A 15,299-nucleotide genomic window follows, 5' to 3' on the forward strand; every position below is an offset into this window, starting at 1 on the left:
CCTTTCTGTCCTCCTCCCGCTCCGCAGCAGAGCTGCTGGTGTCCCCGGGGCCGCTGGAGGGCATGGCAGGCAGCTGGGCTGTGGGAGGCAGGCCGGGGCTGCGCGGGGATGGGGGGCTGCTGGGCTTTGGGGAAGGAATTATCGTGGTCTTTGTAGGCAAGAGTTAGAACCTAAACATAGATGCCGGTGTTGAGCCCGCCGGTGAACCGCTGCCTCCGTCTGCCTGTGCGCTGGGGCTCCAGATGACTCCACCTGTGGGGGAGAGAAGGTGGTCAGCGGGGCAGAGCACCCCGACCCACCCGCCTGTGAGGCCTGGAGCCTCCAACCTACCGAACTGCTTCCCTCCAGCCTCACCAGCACCCCGGAGAGCTGGGACACTGAGGCTGCTCCCCACAGGGCCGCCTCCTACCCCAGCAGCCTCTGAGAGAGGCGCAGCCGGCTCTAGGCCTCAGAGCTGCTGTAGCCTCCGCCTCCTCCCTTCTCTTCATTCACGGCTGTTCTTCCCTCTGAAAGCTTCCCGCACCCTCCCTCCCACTCCAGCCTGCCCCTGGGAAATCCCAGCCTCCCCCAGAGGCCCCCAGCCTGCTACATTTTCCTTCTGATCTGCCCTCACTCCCACCCCCACCCAACTCTGCCACGTGGAGGAAGTGAGCAGCAGTCACAGGATGTCATGAAATGAATGTCACCTCACTTCAGGACCAGTGAGTGCCTGGGCTGGGCCTGGAGAAAGCTGAGATCTCAACTCAGCCTGCGGCCAGCCTGAAGGCCTGGTTTGCTCTGCTCTCTAGAGGACCCCCTGGTGGGGAGAGGCCACAGCCTCACTGAGGCAGGATGTGTGGGTTCTCTCCCACCCCTCAAACCAGTCCCATTTGCCTGAGGAACTGGTGGGCTTGAGGGGGCCCTCCGAACCCACATGGCTTGTTTAGGAGCTTTTCTTCCTCCCTGCTCCAGGTGCGGGCCTTGAGCCAGTGAAATAACAAAGCCTGAGCCTCAGGCCACAGCTGGGGTGGGGTGTTACTGCTTCAGCCCCCTTCACTCAGAGACACAGAGCGTCCCTGCTCCCCACCTCCCAGGAGGAGACAGCAGCCAAGCCCCTGCCTCCAGAGCGCCAGGGCCTAAGGCCCAGGAGGAGATTGGCAACAGTAGGAAAGAGGGAGGCAGCTGGATCTGGGCCCACCCACACCCTTCCCCTTCCAGTTCCTGGTTCTGCTTCCCTGGCTCCTCTCCCTCCTGCCAGGGCTTCTCCTCCCATCCCCCTCCAGCCAGAGCTCCCTGGAAAACCAGGAATGGGAAAAAGCACAGGCTTGGGTCTCCCACGGGCCCAGTCCCTTCCCCCAGGGTGTGTGGCTGCCTGGGTGGTGGGTGCCCCAGCCCTGGCTCTGCCTTGGCAGTAGTGGAAGGACCCCGGAGCTGGGCAGAGCCTTCTGAGGGCCAGGACCATAAGAGCTCCATCAGGCCAACCCAGGCAGGCTGGAGATGCTCCTGCCCCACAGCTGAGCCCCGGGGAGGCCCCAGGTGCAGTGTATCTTACTCCCCATTCCCCAACTCAGCCCAGAGAGGGGCTCAAAGAAGGCCTGAGTGAGTGAATGGTAACCCCAGAGGAGCGCCATGTGTCAAGAATCGCTCAGCACAGGACTTGGGCTTGCATTTGGGCAGGAATAGTACTATTCCTGGTTCACAGTAGACTCTAAGGCTCACAAAGGTTAGGACTTGTCAGAAGCTTGAACCCAGATCTCTCTGACTCTAGTGCTGTGAGGCACCCCACAGGAACAACTCCAGTTCTGGTCCCACACAGAACTCCATGTAGCTTCCACCCATTTTCAGCCAGTGATTCCCCCTCAAGCCTCCCTCCTCATTTGTGACCACAAACATCACTAATTACCCCTATCAAAACCTTCAAAAGGATGCAGAAGCTGGAGAGGCAGTCTGGTTAGAAAGAACATCAAACCCAGAGTCAGCAGATGTGGCTTCTCTGGCCCTCAGTTTCCTCATCAGTAAAATAGGAGAGCTGGGCAAGATGGTCTACAAGACCTCTTCCAGCTCTGATCTGCCAGGCAAGCCACAGGGTCCCAGAGGCAGCAGGAAAGGACAGGTCAGTGGGCACGTGAGGGCCAAACAAGGCAAGGGTGCCCCAAAATGGAGTCGGGGAGACCCAGGCACGAAGTAAGAGGAGCATATCTCCACACTGCCTGAGGCCCAGAGACACCCTGGGCCACCTGGGCCACCAGAGGCCTGTGAGAAGAACCTTTTCAGAGAACCTCTGGCTCCCAGGGGGTAAGGAAGGAAGTGGGAGGTAAAAGCACCAACCCCAAGGGCAGACTCCCCAGAAAGGAAAGGAATGGAACGGAAACCTGTCTTCTTCCTCTGTCCTCCAGAAAATGCAGCTGTCCTGGGTCAATCCTAGCTCCCTTTGTGTTGTTCAATGGACTAGCCCGTCAGTAGATGTCCTTGAAAACCACCCCCACATCATCTAAAATCATTCAGTATGTGGCCGGGCAGGCCAGGGGCCTCATTCAGTAGCCAAGGTCCCAGCCCTCCACATGGCATTACCCACCTGCCCAGGTCATTCTTCTCTCGTGAGTCCCTAGTCCTAACAAAGCAGTGAGTATCCACCACGCCAGTGGTCCTTTGAGCAACACAGTCCTGCTGCTCCCAGAATCCTCCCCACCCAGGCCAAGGACTGCACCACAAAAACCACCATCACCAAGAACCCTACCACCAAGATAAGCAGCTCTTATTTTCTCCTTTTAATCTCCACAATAAGCATAAATAATGTTTATAACAATGACTAAGAAATGTTTCAGGAATCCCATCATGGAAACATCTTGGTATCACAACTGATGGCACCGTTACCACTGCTTCAGTTATGAAACTGCTGTGGAAAAAGCATTGGAATTTTTGAATATACACACCAAATTTCACTACCTTCTAAATTCATCTAGTAAAAAGATTTTTTCGGAAGACACAAAATCACAAGATTGGGCTGAACAAGAGAAGGAAAACCCCCAACAATATTTTGAAATCTAGAAAGCAGAATGGTGATGGCCAGATTTCAGACAGGGGTGTGAAAGCGGATTTATAACACAGAGTCTGTAACAGACGCTTGCTTAATGGGAGTACCAGGTACTCTGAGACTAGAGGATGTGTGTGCGAAAACCGGAGGCTGAATGGAAGACCCACCTCAGACACATAAAATAAGGGGTCTTTGCACAGAGTTGACTGGCACAGCTGAAAGCAAAGATGATATATGAAAACCAAGGACATGAAGATGTGGAGTCCCTCTGACTAGTCCCCCACTGAACTCCACAACGGTGGTAGCCAGACCCTTACCTTCCTCTCTGAACTAGGCCAAGAGGAAAAGCCCAAGGATGCCAGTACTGACGTCAGCACCAAAATGGCATCCAAATGGCTTGTTCAGGTCAACCAGTGTGGATTTGAAAGTCAACAAGCCCCCACCACTATGCTCAGAGCTTCCAATCGGCTTTTTAGTGCCCTGGTCTTAACCCAAGAAGGACAACCAAAGACCACCAGATATTGGATGGAGGCCTCTAACTTGGAAGATAACAAACCAAAGATAACAAATAAACCAAAACAAAATATAACAAAAGCAACTTGGAGGGAACATTTTATGTACAGAGAAGATACTGTATGTGTGAAATGAGAATGTGATGCCCTTAGGAAAAAAATTCATGAATGAAAAAGAACATCTAGAAATAAAAATCATGCTGGTAGAAATGCAAAATTCAATAGAACAGGTACATTAAATAGAGAAAAAGATGGAAAACAAGAAAGGAGGGGACACAGAGAAATGGTACAGAAGTTTCTGCATGTGAATAATAGAAGTTACAAAGAGAGAAAATAGAGGGGAAAGAAATTACCAATGAAATAACTGAAGAGAATATTCTGGATTGAAAGACACAAGCTGCCTGACTGAAAAGCCTGCACTGAATGTCCAGCACAACGAATGTCCAGCCCCACACCAAGGTATACCACTGTGAAACTTCACAACACTAAGACAAAGATCCTACAAGATTCCAGAAAAGGAGGGGGGGAAATGACATATAAAGGACCAAGAATCAGAATGACTTCAGATTGCTTGACATCAATCTTGAAAACAAGAAGACAAAGGACCAATACCCTCAAAATTCTCAAAGAATTAAACAAATCTTAAACAGTTCTTCACTTGGAAGTGCAGAATTAGCAGCCAGATTATCATTTACGTGTGCAAGGAGAACGAAGACATTTTCAGACACAAGGTCTCACACTATTTTGTCAGGAAGCAGGAGAAGGTGTCCTGGCTCGGGCACCCTCAGTGGACAGGGTGCCGGCCACATACACTGGGGCTGGTGGATTCAAACCCACCCCAGGCCTGCTAAATAACAATGACAAATAGCTGGGCATTGTGGCAGGTGCCTGTCGTCCCAGCTACTTGGGAGGCTGAGGCAAGAGAATCACTTAAGCCCAAGAGTTTAAGGTTGCTGTGAGCTGTGATGCTATGGCCCTCTACCAACGGTGACAAAGTGAGACTGTCTCTCAAAAAAAAAAAAAAAAAAAAAAAAAAAAGGAGAAGGTATCCTCTAAGATAGAGAAGACCCAGTACAGGAGAGAAGAGAAGGGAGTCTCCAGTGTGCAGGGGAAAAGGGGCTGCAGGATGACCACTTGGCACAGGCCAGAGACAGCTGTCCTCCTCATCTAAACACAGCAGCTCTGCCTCTAGACTTGGGCGTGATGAGGACTGCCTTTTCGCCTGACAGAGTGCAGGTATCACTCACTGCCATCTGCTGCTATCGGCAGCCAGGAACTGAATGGATTCAGATATGGATGGGAATCTGTCCTGGACCAAGTGCTCCAACTAGGGGCGCCAACCAAGCAAGAAACACAATAGCCAGAAAACAGGCACTCTAACTTGAAGGGAAAGGGAATTCCAAGGAGACCACAAAAGGAAATCACAGAATGTCAGCTACAATATGCCACGTGCCTAGAAAGCAACCAGTCTAGAGTAAAAGACAGTAGATAACTAAAAAAATGGAACTGAAACATTTCTTACTGTGATCACCCGTGTGGAAAGCCATCCTGGAAGGTGTGGTAGGCCTACCACAAAGAAATGATAAATGTCTGGAGTGCTGGGCATGCTAATTACCCAAATCTGATCATTACACTATCTACACAGGTATCAAAACATCACAATGCACCCCATATGTATGTATGATTATTATGTGTCAAGGAAAACAACCAAAAGTAACAGTATTGTTATGGAGAAATAAAACTACTTTTCTCGTATTAAAAAAAGAAAAAAGTTGGCCAGGTGCAACTCGGTGGCTCACACCTATAATCCTAACACTTTGGGAGGCCAAGGCAGGAGGACTGCTGGAGCTATAGAGTTCGAGACCGCACTGAGCAAAAAGTGAGACCTCTTCTCTAAAAAAGTTGAAACATTAGCCAGGCCCCAGATTCTCAGGAGGCTGAGACAAGAGGATCTTTTGAGCTGAGGAATTCGAAGCTACAGTGAGCTATGATGACACCACTGCATGCCAGTCTGGGCAATGAAGTGAGATCCTGTCTCAAAAATTAAAAAAACCAGAAAACCAAAAAAAGTTGTGATAAGATAAGCAACAAGTTTGAAGAAAGTAAGGCAGATGAAAAAACAAGGTAATTATTAACTTTAGAAGAAACAAAAAGAAAGGAAATTTGTACACTATAAGGCTCAGCTATGAGTAACAGTTGCATTGACATAATGTAAACACTGCATGTTGATTTCACAAATATAAATGTGTGTGTATACACACGTACATATGTATGTGTATGTATGTATGTACACACATAATATATTACTTTTGTATGTACCACAAAGTTAATGCTTAGAATAAAACAAATTCCTTATCTTTCAATTCTCTGAGTCAAAAGTCAAAAATGGCCCTCCTTGCTGGGAGTGGTGGCTCCCACCTGTAATCCTAGCACTCTGGGGGCCCAAGGCGGGTGGATTGCCTGAGCTTATGGGTTCAAGACCAGCCTAAGCGAGCAAGATCACATCTCTATTGAAAATAGAAATAACTGAGGCAAGAGGATTGCTTAAGCCTAAGTGTTGAAGGATGCTCTGAGCTATGATGATATCATGGCACTCTACCAAGGGCGACAGTTTGAGACTGTCTCAAAAAAAAAAAAAAAAAAGCCAGGCACGGTGGCTCACACCTGTAATCCTAGCACTCTGGGAGGCCAAGGCGGGTGGATTGCCTGAGCTCACAGGTTCAAGACTAGTCTAGGCCAGAGGGAGACCTCATCTCTGAACATAGCTGGGTGCTGTGGTGGGCTCCCAGCTACTCGAGAGGCTAAGGCAAGAGAATCGCTTGAGCCCAAGAGTCTGAGGTTGCTGGGAGCTATGACACCACGGCACTCTACCGAGGGCAACAAAGTGAGAATCTGTCTCAAAAAAAAAAAAAGGCTCTCCTCAGTAGGCTAAAGCAAAGGTGTTGGCAGGGCTACGTTCTTTTCTGAAGGCTCTAATGAGAATCCATTTCCTTGACATTTTCAGCTTCTCTAGAGGCTGCCCTCATTCCTTGGCTCAAAGGCTCCTTCCATCTTCTAAGCTAGGGATGGCCAATCTTTCTCCTATTGTGGTGCCCTGAGTCTCCCTCTGTCACGTTCTTCCTCTGACTCTCCTGTCTTTTCGAAGGCCCCTGGTGGTGCTACTGGGCCCACCCAGAAAATCTAGGATCACTTCCCCATCTCAAGGTCTTTAATCACAGAAGTCCCTTTTGCATGTAAAGTAACATAGTCACAAGGGATTAGGACCTGGCCTTCTTTGCAGGGCTATTACTCTGCCTACTACCTGTCTTCATATATGACATAAAGCATTTCCGAGCAAACATTCAAAGGGCACTGTTAATAGCACGCCTACCACAAAAACTAAAGGTTGGCCACATGTTTGAATCTACTAAATAGGAAGTCAAAGGAAAATGTCAAAATAGATGAATCAAAAATATGCACATTACTCAGAAACACGACATGTAAACTTGCTAGAAGAAATAGCTAAAAGAATTGAAAGTGGCTGCCTCTGAGAAGAGGATGAGGGTAGGAGTGGGCAAGCATTTTGTTAAGAGATTTTAGTATTGTTTGACTTCTTAGATTACGTGAATACTACTGACAGTAAATAAAACTGAATTTTTAAAAAAAGAGAATGGGGATGGGAAAAAAAGATCTACATCCCAACTGGATGTAGATCTTTTTGGTCAGTTGTGTTTGGTCTCCATTTCCTCCTCTACAAAGAAGAGTGTAGCCAGGGCCCTTCCACCTCTGTTGTGCTATGAAATCATCACAGCCCACAGAAGAACCAGCGTCAGCTCCTCCCACCCACAGAGTTCCATCACCAGCTATAAAAGTGGTACCTCCCTCTCCACCCTCCACCCCTCACGAATTGTCAAATCCTCCAAATGCATCACTCCCACCAGGTCCAGCCCAGGCACAGTGAGGTGTGCCTCCTGTCGGTACCGCCCACATCCCTAACCACACCCTGCTCTCTCCACCAAAGACCCACATTCCCACCCTCTCCTGGAGCACAAAACAGTCCCCACCTCACTGGCTCCCACCCCACCACTGTCCCCAATGCTATTCTCATCTTCCTCACCAACTCAGCCCCACCAGCACTCCCAGCTGGCCACCCAAGCCTCATCTCCATTTTTGCTCCAACCAATACCGACTACCCCTCACAGGGGCTAAAGATAATTATGATCTTTTCAAAAACAAAACCAGTCATTGCCCACAAACCTAGATCCTTGTTCTGCCAAAACCAATGCCAATGTTCTCACCGGAAGAGTCCCTTCCTCTCTCAAGTCCCCTTTCTGAGTTGCTGGAGATTACCTCACCATCTCTGTGACAGGTCCTTCTCCCTCCCTTATCAATCCCACTTTTCTTGTAGTGGACTCTGGTTGTTCTGGTCTATCTAGACACCTTCCCCTCCTTCCCAGGGGGTGTTTTCGCATCAGAGGGTTTTGGCTATGCCTGTGCAGACCCCAGCCCCTACCCCAGTCACAGAGTGAGGATGTGACCAGGCAGAGCCAACCAGAGGCCACCCTGGAACTTTTCTACTGATGCAATGGAAAGATGCTAATAAGGTCGGATGTGAGTCAGGAGCTGCTGGCTGCTAGCTTTCCACCATGTGGGGTGAGCTTGCCTGAGAACAAAGTGCCAAGAGATGAAGGCAGAGGGATAAAACCTTGCAGTCACTGTCTGGGCCCCTGATCTAGCTGTACGTGGAGGCAGGGGCATCCCTGAACTTCCGGGTAATGTGAGCTTTCACTACTTCGGTGTGAGTGAGAACGTGACTTGCGGCTGACACAGTCCTGCCTCACACACTAATCTCAATCTCCTGAAGTCCTCCCTGGGAGGCTTTATTTCTCACCAGCTGTTATGACCAGAGGCAAAACAGAGCCTCAGTCTTCTCAGCTGTAAAATGGGAGAAATAAAAGGCCTATCCACCTTCCGGAGAATAAAAGCAGAATGCATTAAAAATGCTTACAAGAGTGCCTGGCACAGAGAACATATTCAATAAATCTTAACGATTATTAGGCCCTGACTCAACCAGCCCACAGATTTCTCTCCTTTCTTGAAATCCCTGGAGTGCCTGTAGCCTTCGCTCAAGCAGGAGCTTGTATTTATTAAGCTCCTACGGCTGCCAGGCCCCATGAGCAGAGCTTTACAATGTCAACATCTCATTAATCCTCAGACCTCACCCGAACCCTTTGAAGTGGGTACTATTTTTATCCCCATTTTCCAGACAAGAAGAATGAGGTACAAAGAGATTCAGAAAACTGCCCAAGGTCACACAGGAAGTGGTGGAACCAGACACAATCCAGGTCTGTCCCACTCAGAAGCCTAGTTTTCCAGCCTGTGGTGGGTCTCCAACCAGCAGCATGTAACTGCCACGGGTATATTAACTTTGGGCATGGAGTGGTCAGAACCGAGATTCCAGTCAGTCTCCCTTTCTTGGTTAGGCTTGTCTGTAGCGGGGGTGAGGACAGGAGCAGGGGCTGCAACCTTCTAAGCGTGGTATTCAGTGAATCATTCACTTATTCCGCTGTCTGTTGAGCACCTGCCACATGCCAGGCACTGTGCTAAGAGGCACGCCCTATTCCGTTCGATCCTCACGACAATCCTGTGAAGTAGGTTCTACAGTCACCCAGATTTTATAGAAGTAACTGTGGTTTAAGACAGGTTAGTACTTCTCCAAGATAGCATAGCTAGGAAGTCCCAGGGCAGGATTATGAAGCCAGGTCTGTGTGATACTGGAGCCCTTGCAAATGTGGTGGCACTTTGCCACAAATGAGCATGCTAACCCTGGATCCAAGAGCCAGCTCCGTGACCAAATATCTATGCCCGTGGGTTGACCCCAATCCACAGATAACAGCCTCATGGCTGGATTTCCTATTTGATCATAAGAGGAGGTACAAACAAGTCCAGAGGGTGACAGAAGGCAGAAGAGCATCCATCCACCTAATCATCTGCCAGGGTGGTGGGAAGCTCCAGGCCTGGGGCAGGCTGGGGCCAGCAGAAAGCAGAGGGGCTACCAGACGGAAATGTCTATCTGCCAACCCTTGCCCTTCCTGCCATAGCCTCTCTTGGTCTCACGACTGGGGCTGGATAAGGACGAGAGGCAGCAGGAAGGCCTTGGTGCCACTTTCAAGTATTTGCCCATCATCCTTCCATTGCTCTGACTTTCAGAAATATCAGTCACATTCAAACCACTAGCCAGTGACAGGCCAGCAGTCCTGCCATCCTATTCCCACTGCAAAGCCCACCTGTCTTGTTCCGATCACATCACCCTCAAAGCCATGGTACCACCAGCATTGGCACCACCAGTGTAAGCACTTACGATCACACACCAAACCTGCTGCCACCGTGATGGCCACATGGGCAGAAAAGAGTCTGAATCAGACTCCTCTGCTCACGCTAATGGTTACCATGACACAGTCCCGAAAGGAGGAGGGGGAAAGGTTTATACCCAAAATAGATGCTGTGAAGGAGCTGAAGTTGTTCTCAAGAGGCAAAATGAGCCAGCACAGACTTCCATAAAGGAGCGCCCTTTTGCGAGTGTTGTGAGCCGAGAGAAGCCCTGTCTGGGCGTCATGCGTGCTGTGGCGTCAGATGGGCTTCCCGTGGCCTGGGAGCCAGAGGCACAGGGTGGCCAGGCTCAAATCCTAGGTGAGAATCAGCCATGTGGCCCCTGACAGGCACTGCGGCAGCCACCAGCAGGGATCTGACTCCATCCTTCCTGGTGGAGGTGGTCCCAGGTCCATACTCGTGTTTCTCTATGTCTCACACCTGCCAGCTCTAGAGTCATTTCACTGACTCTCCCCTTCGGGTTTCCCCTACCCCATATCTCTGACCTGTCTGGGGACACTGAATGTCTTAATCCCCAAAGGGAGAGCTTCCACCACAATGGTTCCACTGGCAGATAAGACATCCATACTCACCTGGCTTTCTAAGCCCCACATGCCACTGAACCAATAGTCAAAAAACAAAAAAGGAATTACTCCACTCTCTAGAGGGCCCGATCCTAGTTACCAAGTTACCAAGGAGGAAGCAGTGATTCTAGTTACCAAGGAGAAACTGGATTGCTGATACAAGACAGCCAAGCAAGACTCTGCCTGGAGCCCAGGGGATTTCCTTAGGCACCTCTTAGAACTTCCATGCTCAGAAGTAAGGCTTCTTGGGAAATTACGGTAACTAGAACAACAAGCAGGATAACTGAAGAGTCAGATCCTTTGGGAATGAAGGTTTGGGTTACTTCACCAAGTAAAAGAAGTATGACCTGCTGGGGCTCTGGCTGAGGCAGAGACACACAGAACGGGTAATGGGATCAGGAGACCAGAGCGCAAACGTAGCCTCGTGAACAAATGCGGACATGAGGACCGTAGTAGCTCTGCGTATTTTCTAGTCACTTGATTTAGGTGTGTTTGTTTGTATACAAGGGAGCTGTTCTTTTTTTCCCTCTTTCTTCCCACTGTTGTCAGTTCATGTTATAATTTGGTCTTTAGGTAACAATGTTCAGTGGGATTGGTTACTGAATTTGAGAAGTTATTGATATGGCCAGAAGTTACTGAAGTTCCAGGCTCTGCAACGCAAACAGCTTCTCCCGTGCCTGGCTGTAGCAACGCATGACAGTCAGCAGCACCCAAAAGCCAGAAGGCTCACCCAGCACCCCCTTGGGGAGTTTAAGAGCGGCATGCCTCCAGCAAGACGCCTCCCCCTAAATAACTTTCCTTGAGACACAAAAGGATGGATTTCCACTAAGTCCTAGGGGCTTATTTCTAGCAAATTCTGCCAGCATGGCACTACAGCCACTTTTGTGTCATCCAGGGAGCCATGGTCACACCTTCTCCATCAAGGCCTGTGCCTTGGGGCGTTTCCTGCTTGGTACTCTGTGGCAATTCGAGTTGTGGCTGTTTTCATGCTTGCTAGTTCTGTATTATTTGGAGCTTTTTAGAGCTCTTTTTACTTTTTTTTTTTTGTTAGACAGAGTCTTCCTTTGTCACCCTGAGTAGAGTGCCGTGGCGTCACAGATCACAGCAACCTCAAACTCTTGGGCTTAAGCAATTCTCTTGCTTTCCCTAGAAGCTGGACTACAGGTGCCCACCACAATGCCTGGCTGTTTTTAGAGATGAGGTCTGGATCTGGCTCAGGCTGATCTCAAACCTGTAAGCTCAGGCAATCCACCCACCTTGGCCTCCCAGAGTGCTAGGATAACAGGCGTGAGCCATGGTGCCTCTTTTACTTCTCACTAGCCTTCTTTTACTTCTTACTAGCCAATCCCTCATTACTCCAATCACCTGTTATAGCTAATAACATTTTTTTTTTTTTTTTTTTTTGAGACAGAGTCTCATTCCGTTGCTCTAGGCTAGAGCCATGGCATCATAGCTCACAGCATCCTCAAACTCCTGGGCTCAAGCAATTCTCCTGTATCAGCTTCCCAAGTAGCTTGGACTATAGGCACTCACCATAATCCCTGGCTATTTTTTTCCTATTTGTAGTAGAGATGGGTCTTGCTCTTACTCAAGCTGGTCTTGAACTCCTGAGCTCAAGCAATCTACCTGCCTTGGCCTCCTAGAACGCTAGGATTACAGTTGTAAGCCACCATGCCCAGCTAATAATTCTTTATATCATTATGTGGTTTCTGTCTCCTGAATGGACCATGACTGATACAGTCACCCATGACCTCAAAGGGCCTATTTCCACCCTCGTGGTCCCTGAGCTCAAGTCAGCATCCTTGCCAGATAAGCACTCCCTGCTTGAAGCACTCACTCAGTAGCCATTCACTGAGTGCCACTGCCAAGCCAGGCCCTGGGGTGAAGGAGAGGCCCCTACATCTCGGGCGCATGAGCCAGTGCGCTCCCTGCACCCCCTCCTGGTGCTCCTGGCCCCCTGCTCCTGGTTGTCTCCCACCCTCAGACTCTGCAGCTCTGTTTCCTGAGCTAAATGGAACTTTTGCTCCCACTTCTTGGTGCTCCTCAAGGTCACGTTCTGTCTTCAACTTCTCGCTAAATTCTCCTCCTCTAAGACACCAGGGCTTAAATTAACACAGACCTCCTATTGCCAGGGACTCCATCTTTATTTGTTTTCTGGGTATCCTCACCTGGATAACTTGTCATCTCTTAAAATCCTGCTTTCCCAGAACTCTTCTAGCACATGTCTCCTCCAGAGCCACCTCAATTCCTGGCTTCTCCCTCTATGTGGAAATAACACTACCTACCCCTCAGCTGCCTAAGCCCAAAACCCCGGAGAGAACTCAGGTCCCACCCTCCTGAGTCCCATATCCAAGCCTGGGCCTCAGGCTTCTTTTATCTTCTCCCCCCACCCCTGGCCCTCTGTACCATAGGGCAGAGTGAGTCACTCTGCAGTGGGTCTCCCTACCTCTGGGTCTTAACCTCCCACCCCAGCCTCTCAGCAAGGATTGTCCACACGTGGCTTCCTCTACCAAAACCTATGATGAGAATTTAAAAAAACTGATTGTGGTGATGGTTCATAACTCTGTGAATGTACTAAAAACCACTGAATCGGGCAGCGCCTGTGGCTCAAAGGGGTAGGGTGCTGGCCCCATAGGCTGGAGGTGGCGGGTTCAAACCCAGCCCCGGCCAAAAACTACAAAAAAAAACCCACTGAATCATACACTTACATGGGTGAACAGTATAGAATGCGAATTCTATCTTACAAGCTATTAAAAAAAAAAAAAAAAAACCCTGGGATGCCAATGATTTTCACACATGGTAAAGTCTACACCCTGGTCTGGTCTTACACCAACAGCTGGCTACATTGTGGACTCCACCTACTGCTCGGGCCTCGCCTCCCACCTCTCCCAGCTGACCCCATCATTCTAGGCCCTGTGCAACTGACATCCCCTGCCCCCATCCTGTGTCTGTGCTCACACAATCCTCTCCTCTAAGAGGGAGGCCTCTCCCAGAGGGCCCACCAGCTCCCTCCCACCGTGCCTTAGTCTAACATTGTCCCTCAGTCCAACGTCGCTCCCTCCTTCTCCTCCACCCCCTTCTCCTCAATGGCTAATGGTCTTCAGTCAGCTTTGGCTGGATGGTCATTTAGTGTGTCATATATGTGTGGCTGGGTCTGTTTCCCCAAACAGATGAGGTGAGAGTTCATGTCTTGCACCCCGCTGCCCCTACCCCATTCCGGGTGACCCTGGAGGCAGAGAGGACTGTGTGAAGTCACTCCCAGGCAGCTGCAACATCCCCAGCACAGTGCTGCGGTGCCTAGAGTGACCCCCCACAATCCCCATTCTAGGGGTCGCTTGGCAGAGCCCCCCAAGGCACTGCACCCATGGTAAGACCATCTGCTCTACCATTCCCAGGCCAGAACATTCACCTGCCATAGGGTCTGCAGGCCCACCTGTCCCCAGATCTACAAGGTGAAGTGAGTGGTCAGGGTCCAGTTAGTAGTGAACCACAGGACACTAGGGGGGCTGCCCCCTCCAGGCTCATTGGGGCGAGTCCCTGGCTCACCTCTAACTACCCTCTCCCCACATTGCCCATGGACATGCGTGTCCCACCCCACTTCCTGGACCAAATGACACTAACTGACCATTCAGCTGAGCCCCCCCAGGTCAACACTAGGAAGTTCCCCAAGGGTTTTCGGGGCCTGGGAGCTGCTGTGGCAGCCCTGCCTCCTCCTCTAACTAAAGTAGGAAGGAGCTAGCTGCTCTGGCAACTTCTCGAAGGCCCCTGGTCTGCTTTCTCCTCACAGCTGCCCCAACCCAAACCTACCAGGTGGGGGGTTAGAGGGGGCAGAGGAAGAGCCCAGGCTTCCCAGAAGCACATTCCAGAACCACTAGCCTCTGTTCCCAGCAGCCCTCAGGCGGCTTAGCCAGACCCCACCTCAAGCCTAGAGCTGGCCCTCAGAGACGTGGGCCTCAGTTTCTCAAGTTGCAAAATGGGGTTAGAGTCCCTAACTCACAAGTCTATTTTAAGACTTAGGAGAGAGAATCTGAGTGGAGTGGTTAGCATATTGCCTGGCACCGGGTGGACAATCAATAAATGTTAATTTAAAAAATATTATGTGATTCAGAAGAATGAAGGCCAGTAATATGTTCTCAGGAAACCCAGACTCTGGCTTGTGCTCTCTCCAAGGAATGGCTGCCGCACCAGGGTCCTCTCCCTGAGCCTTCGCTCCTCAGTCTGCCTCCAACCCCCCAGCCACGGTCCCTTGCTGTTAGAATAGGTAATTTCTCTACCAGAGAACTTCACTTCGCCACTGCACCACTAAGCGGGCTCTCACAGCTACACACGCAGACAGACGCACACACACAGGCACAGGTGCACGCTCACGCACAGACGCAGGCTCACTGACATGCTGGACATACACACACACAGATGGACATGCCCAGAGACACGCAGAGACAGAAACAGACACATGACACACACAGAGCCACTCGCAGAGACCCAGACACAGAGGAGGACCCGGGCAGGTGTGCAGGCTCAGACCCCTTGCACTGCAGGCACAGAACATGGGGAGCAGGAGGACCCCGGAGGGCCTTCCCCACTTAGGCACACACGTCACACATTTCACCTACTGTATGGGCCAAAGAGGCATTTGGAAACCAGCTTGGGAACCTCATAACCATTCACAACATTGTTCTGAGAGAACACACAAAACATTGCCCTATAAACAAACATTTGCAAGAGAATTCCTCCAAAAGCTGGGAATTGCCTGTACTATAAAACTAACAGAGCAAGAAGAGAAAAACCGCGTAAACTCGGTTTGCCTCCGCAAAATTAATACCAATTACAAAAACATTTATG

The 15,299-nt window shown here is 50.1% G+C and overlaps 1 protein-coding gene across 4 annotated transcripts in view; it reads right to left on the reverse strand.

The window, feature by feature from the left end:
- DNMT3A (DNA methyltransferase 3 alpha) overlaps nucleotides 1-15,299 on the reverse strand; it is a 100,733-nt gene that overhangs the window by 72,723 nt on the left and 12,711 nt on the right. For 2 of the 4 annotated variants that reach the window (XM_053589460.1, XM_053589461.1), the window contains exon 2: nucleotides 2-252. The exons of 1 other annotated variant lie outside the window; for it this stretch is intronic. In XM_053589460.1, the coding sequence (XP_053445435.1) occupies nucleotides 2-64 (63 nt within the window). In that variant the 5' untranslated portion in view covers nucleotides 65-252. Of the gene's footprint in view, nucleotide 1; nucleotides 253-330; nucleotides 473-15,299 lie in introns of those variants that run through there. One more of the 4 variants, XM_053589462.1, reaches the window with a different exon arrangement.

The sequence above is a fragment of the Nycticebus coucang genome, chromosome 4 (assembly GCF_027406575.1).
Source record: "Nycticebus coucang isolate mNycCou1 chromosome 4, mNycCou1.pri, whole genome shotgun sequence".
Taxonomy (NCBI): Eukaryota; Metazoa; Chordata; class Mammalia; order Primates; family Lorisidae; genus Nycticebus; species Nycticebus coucang.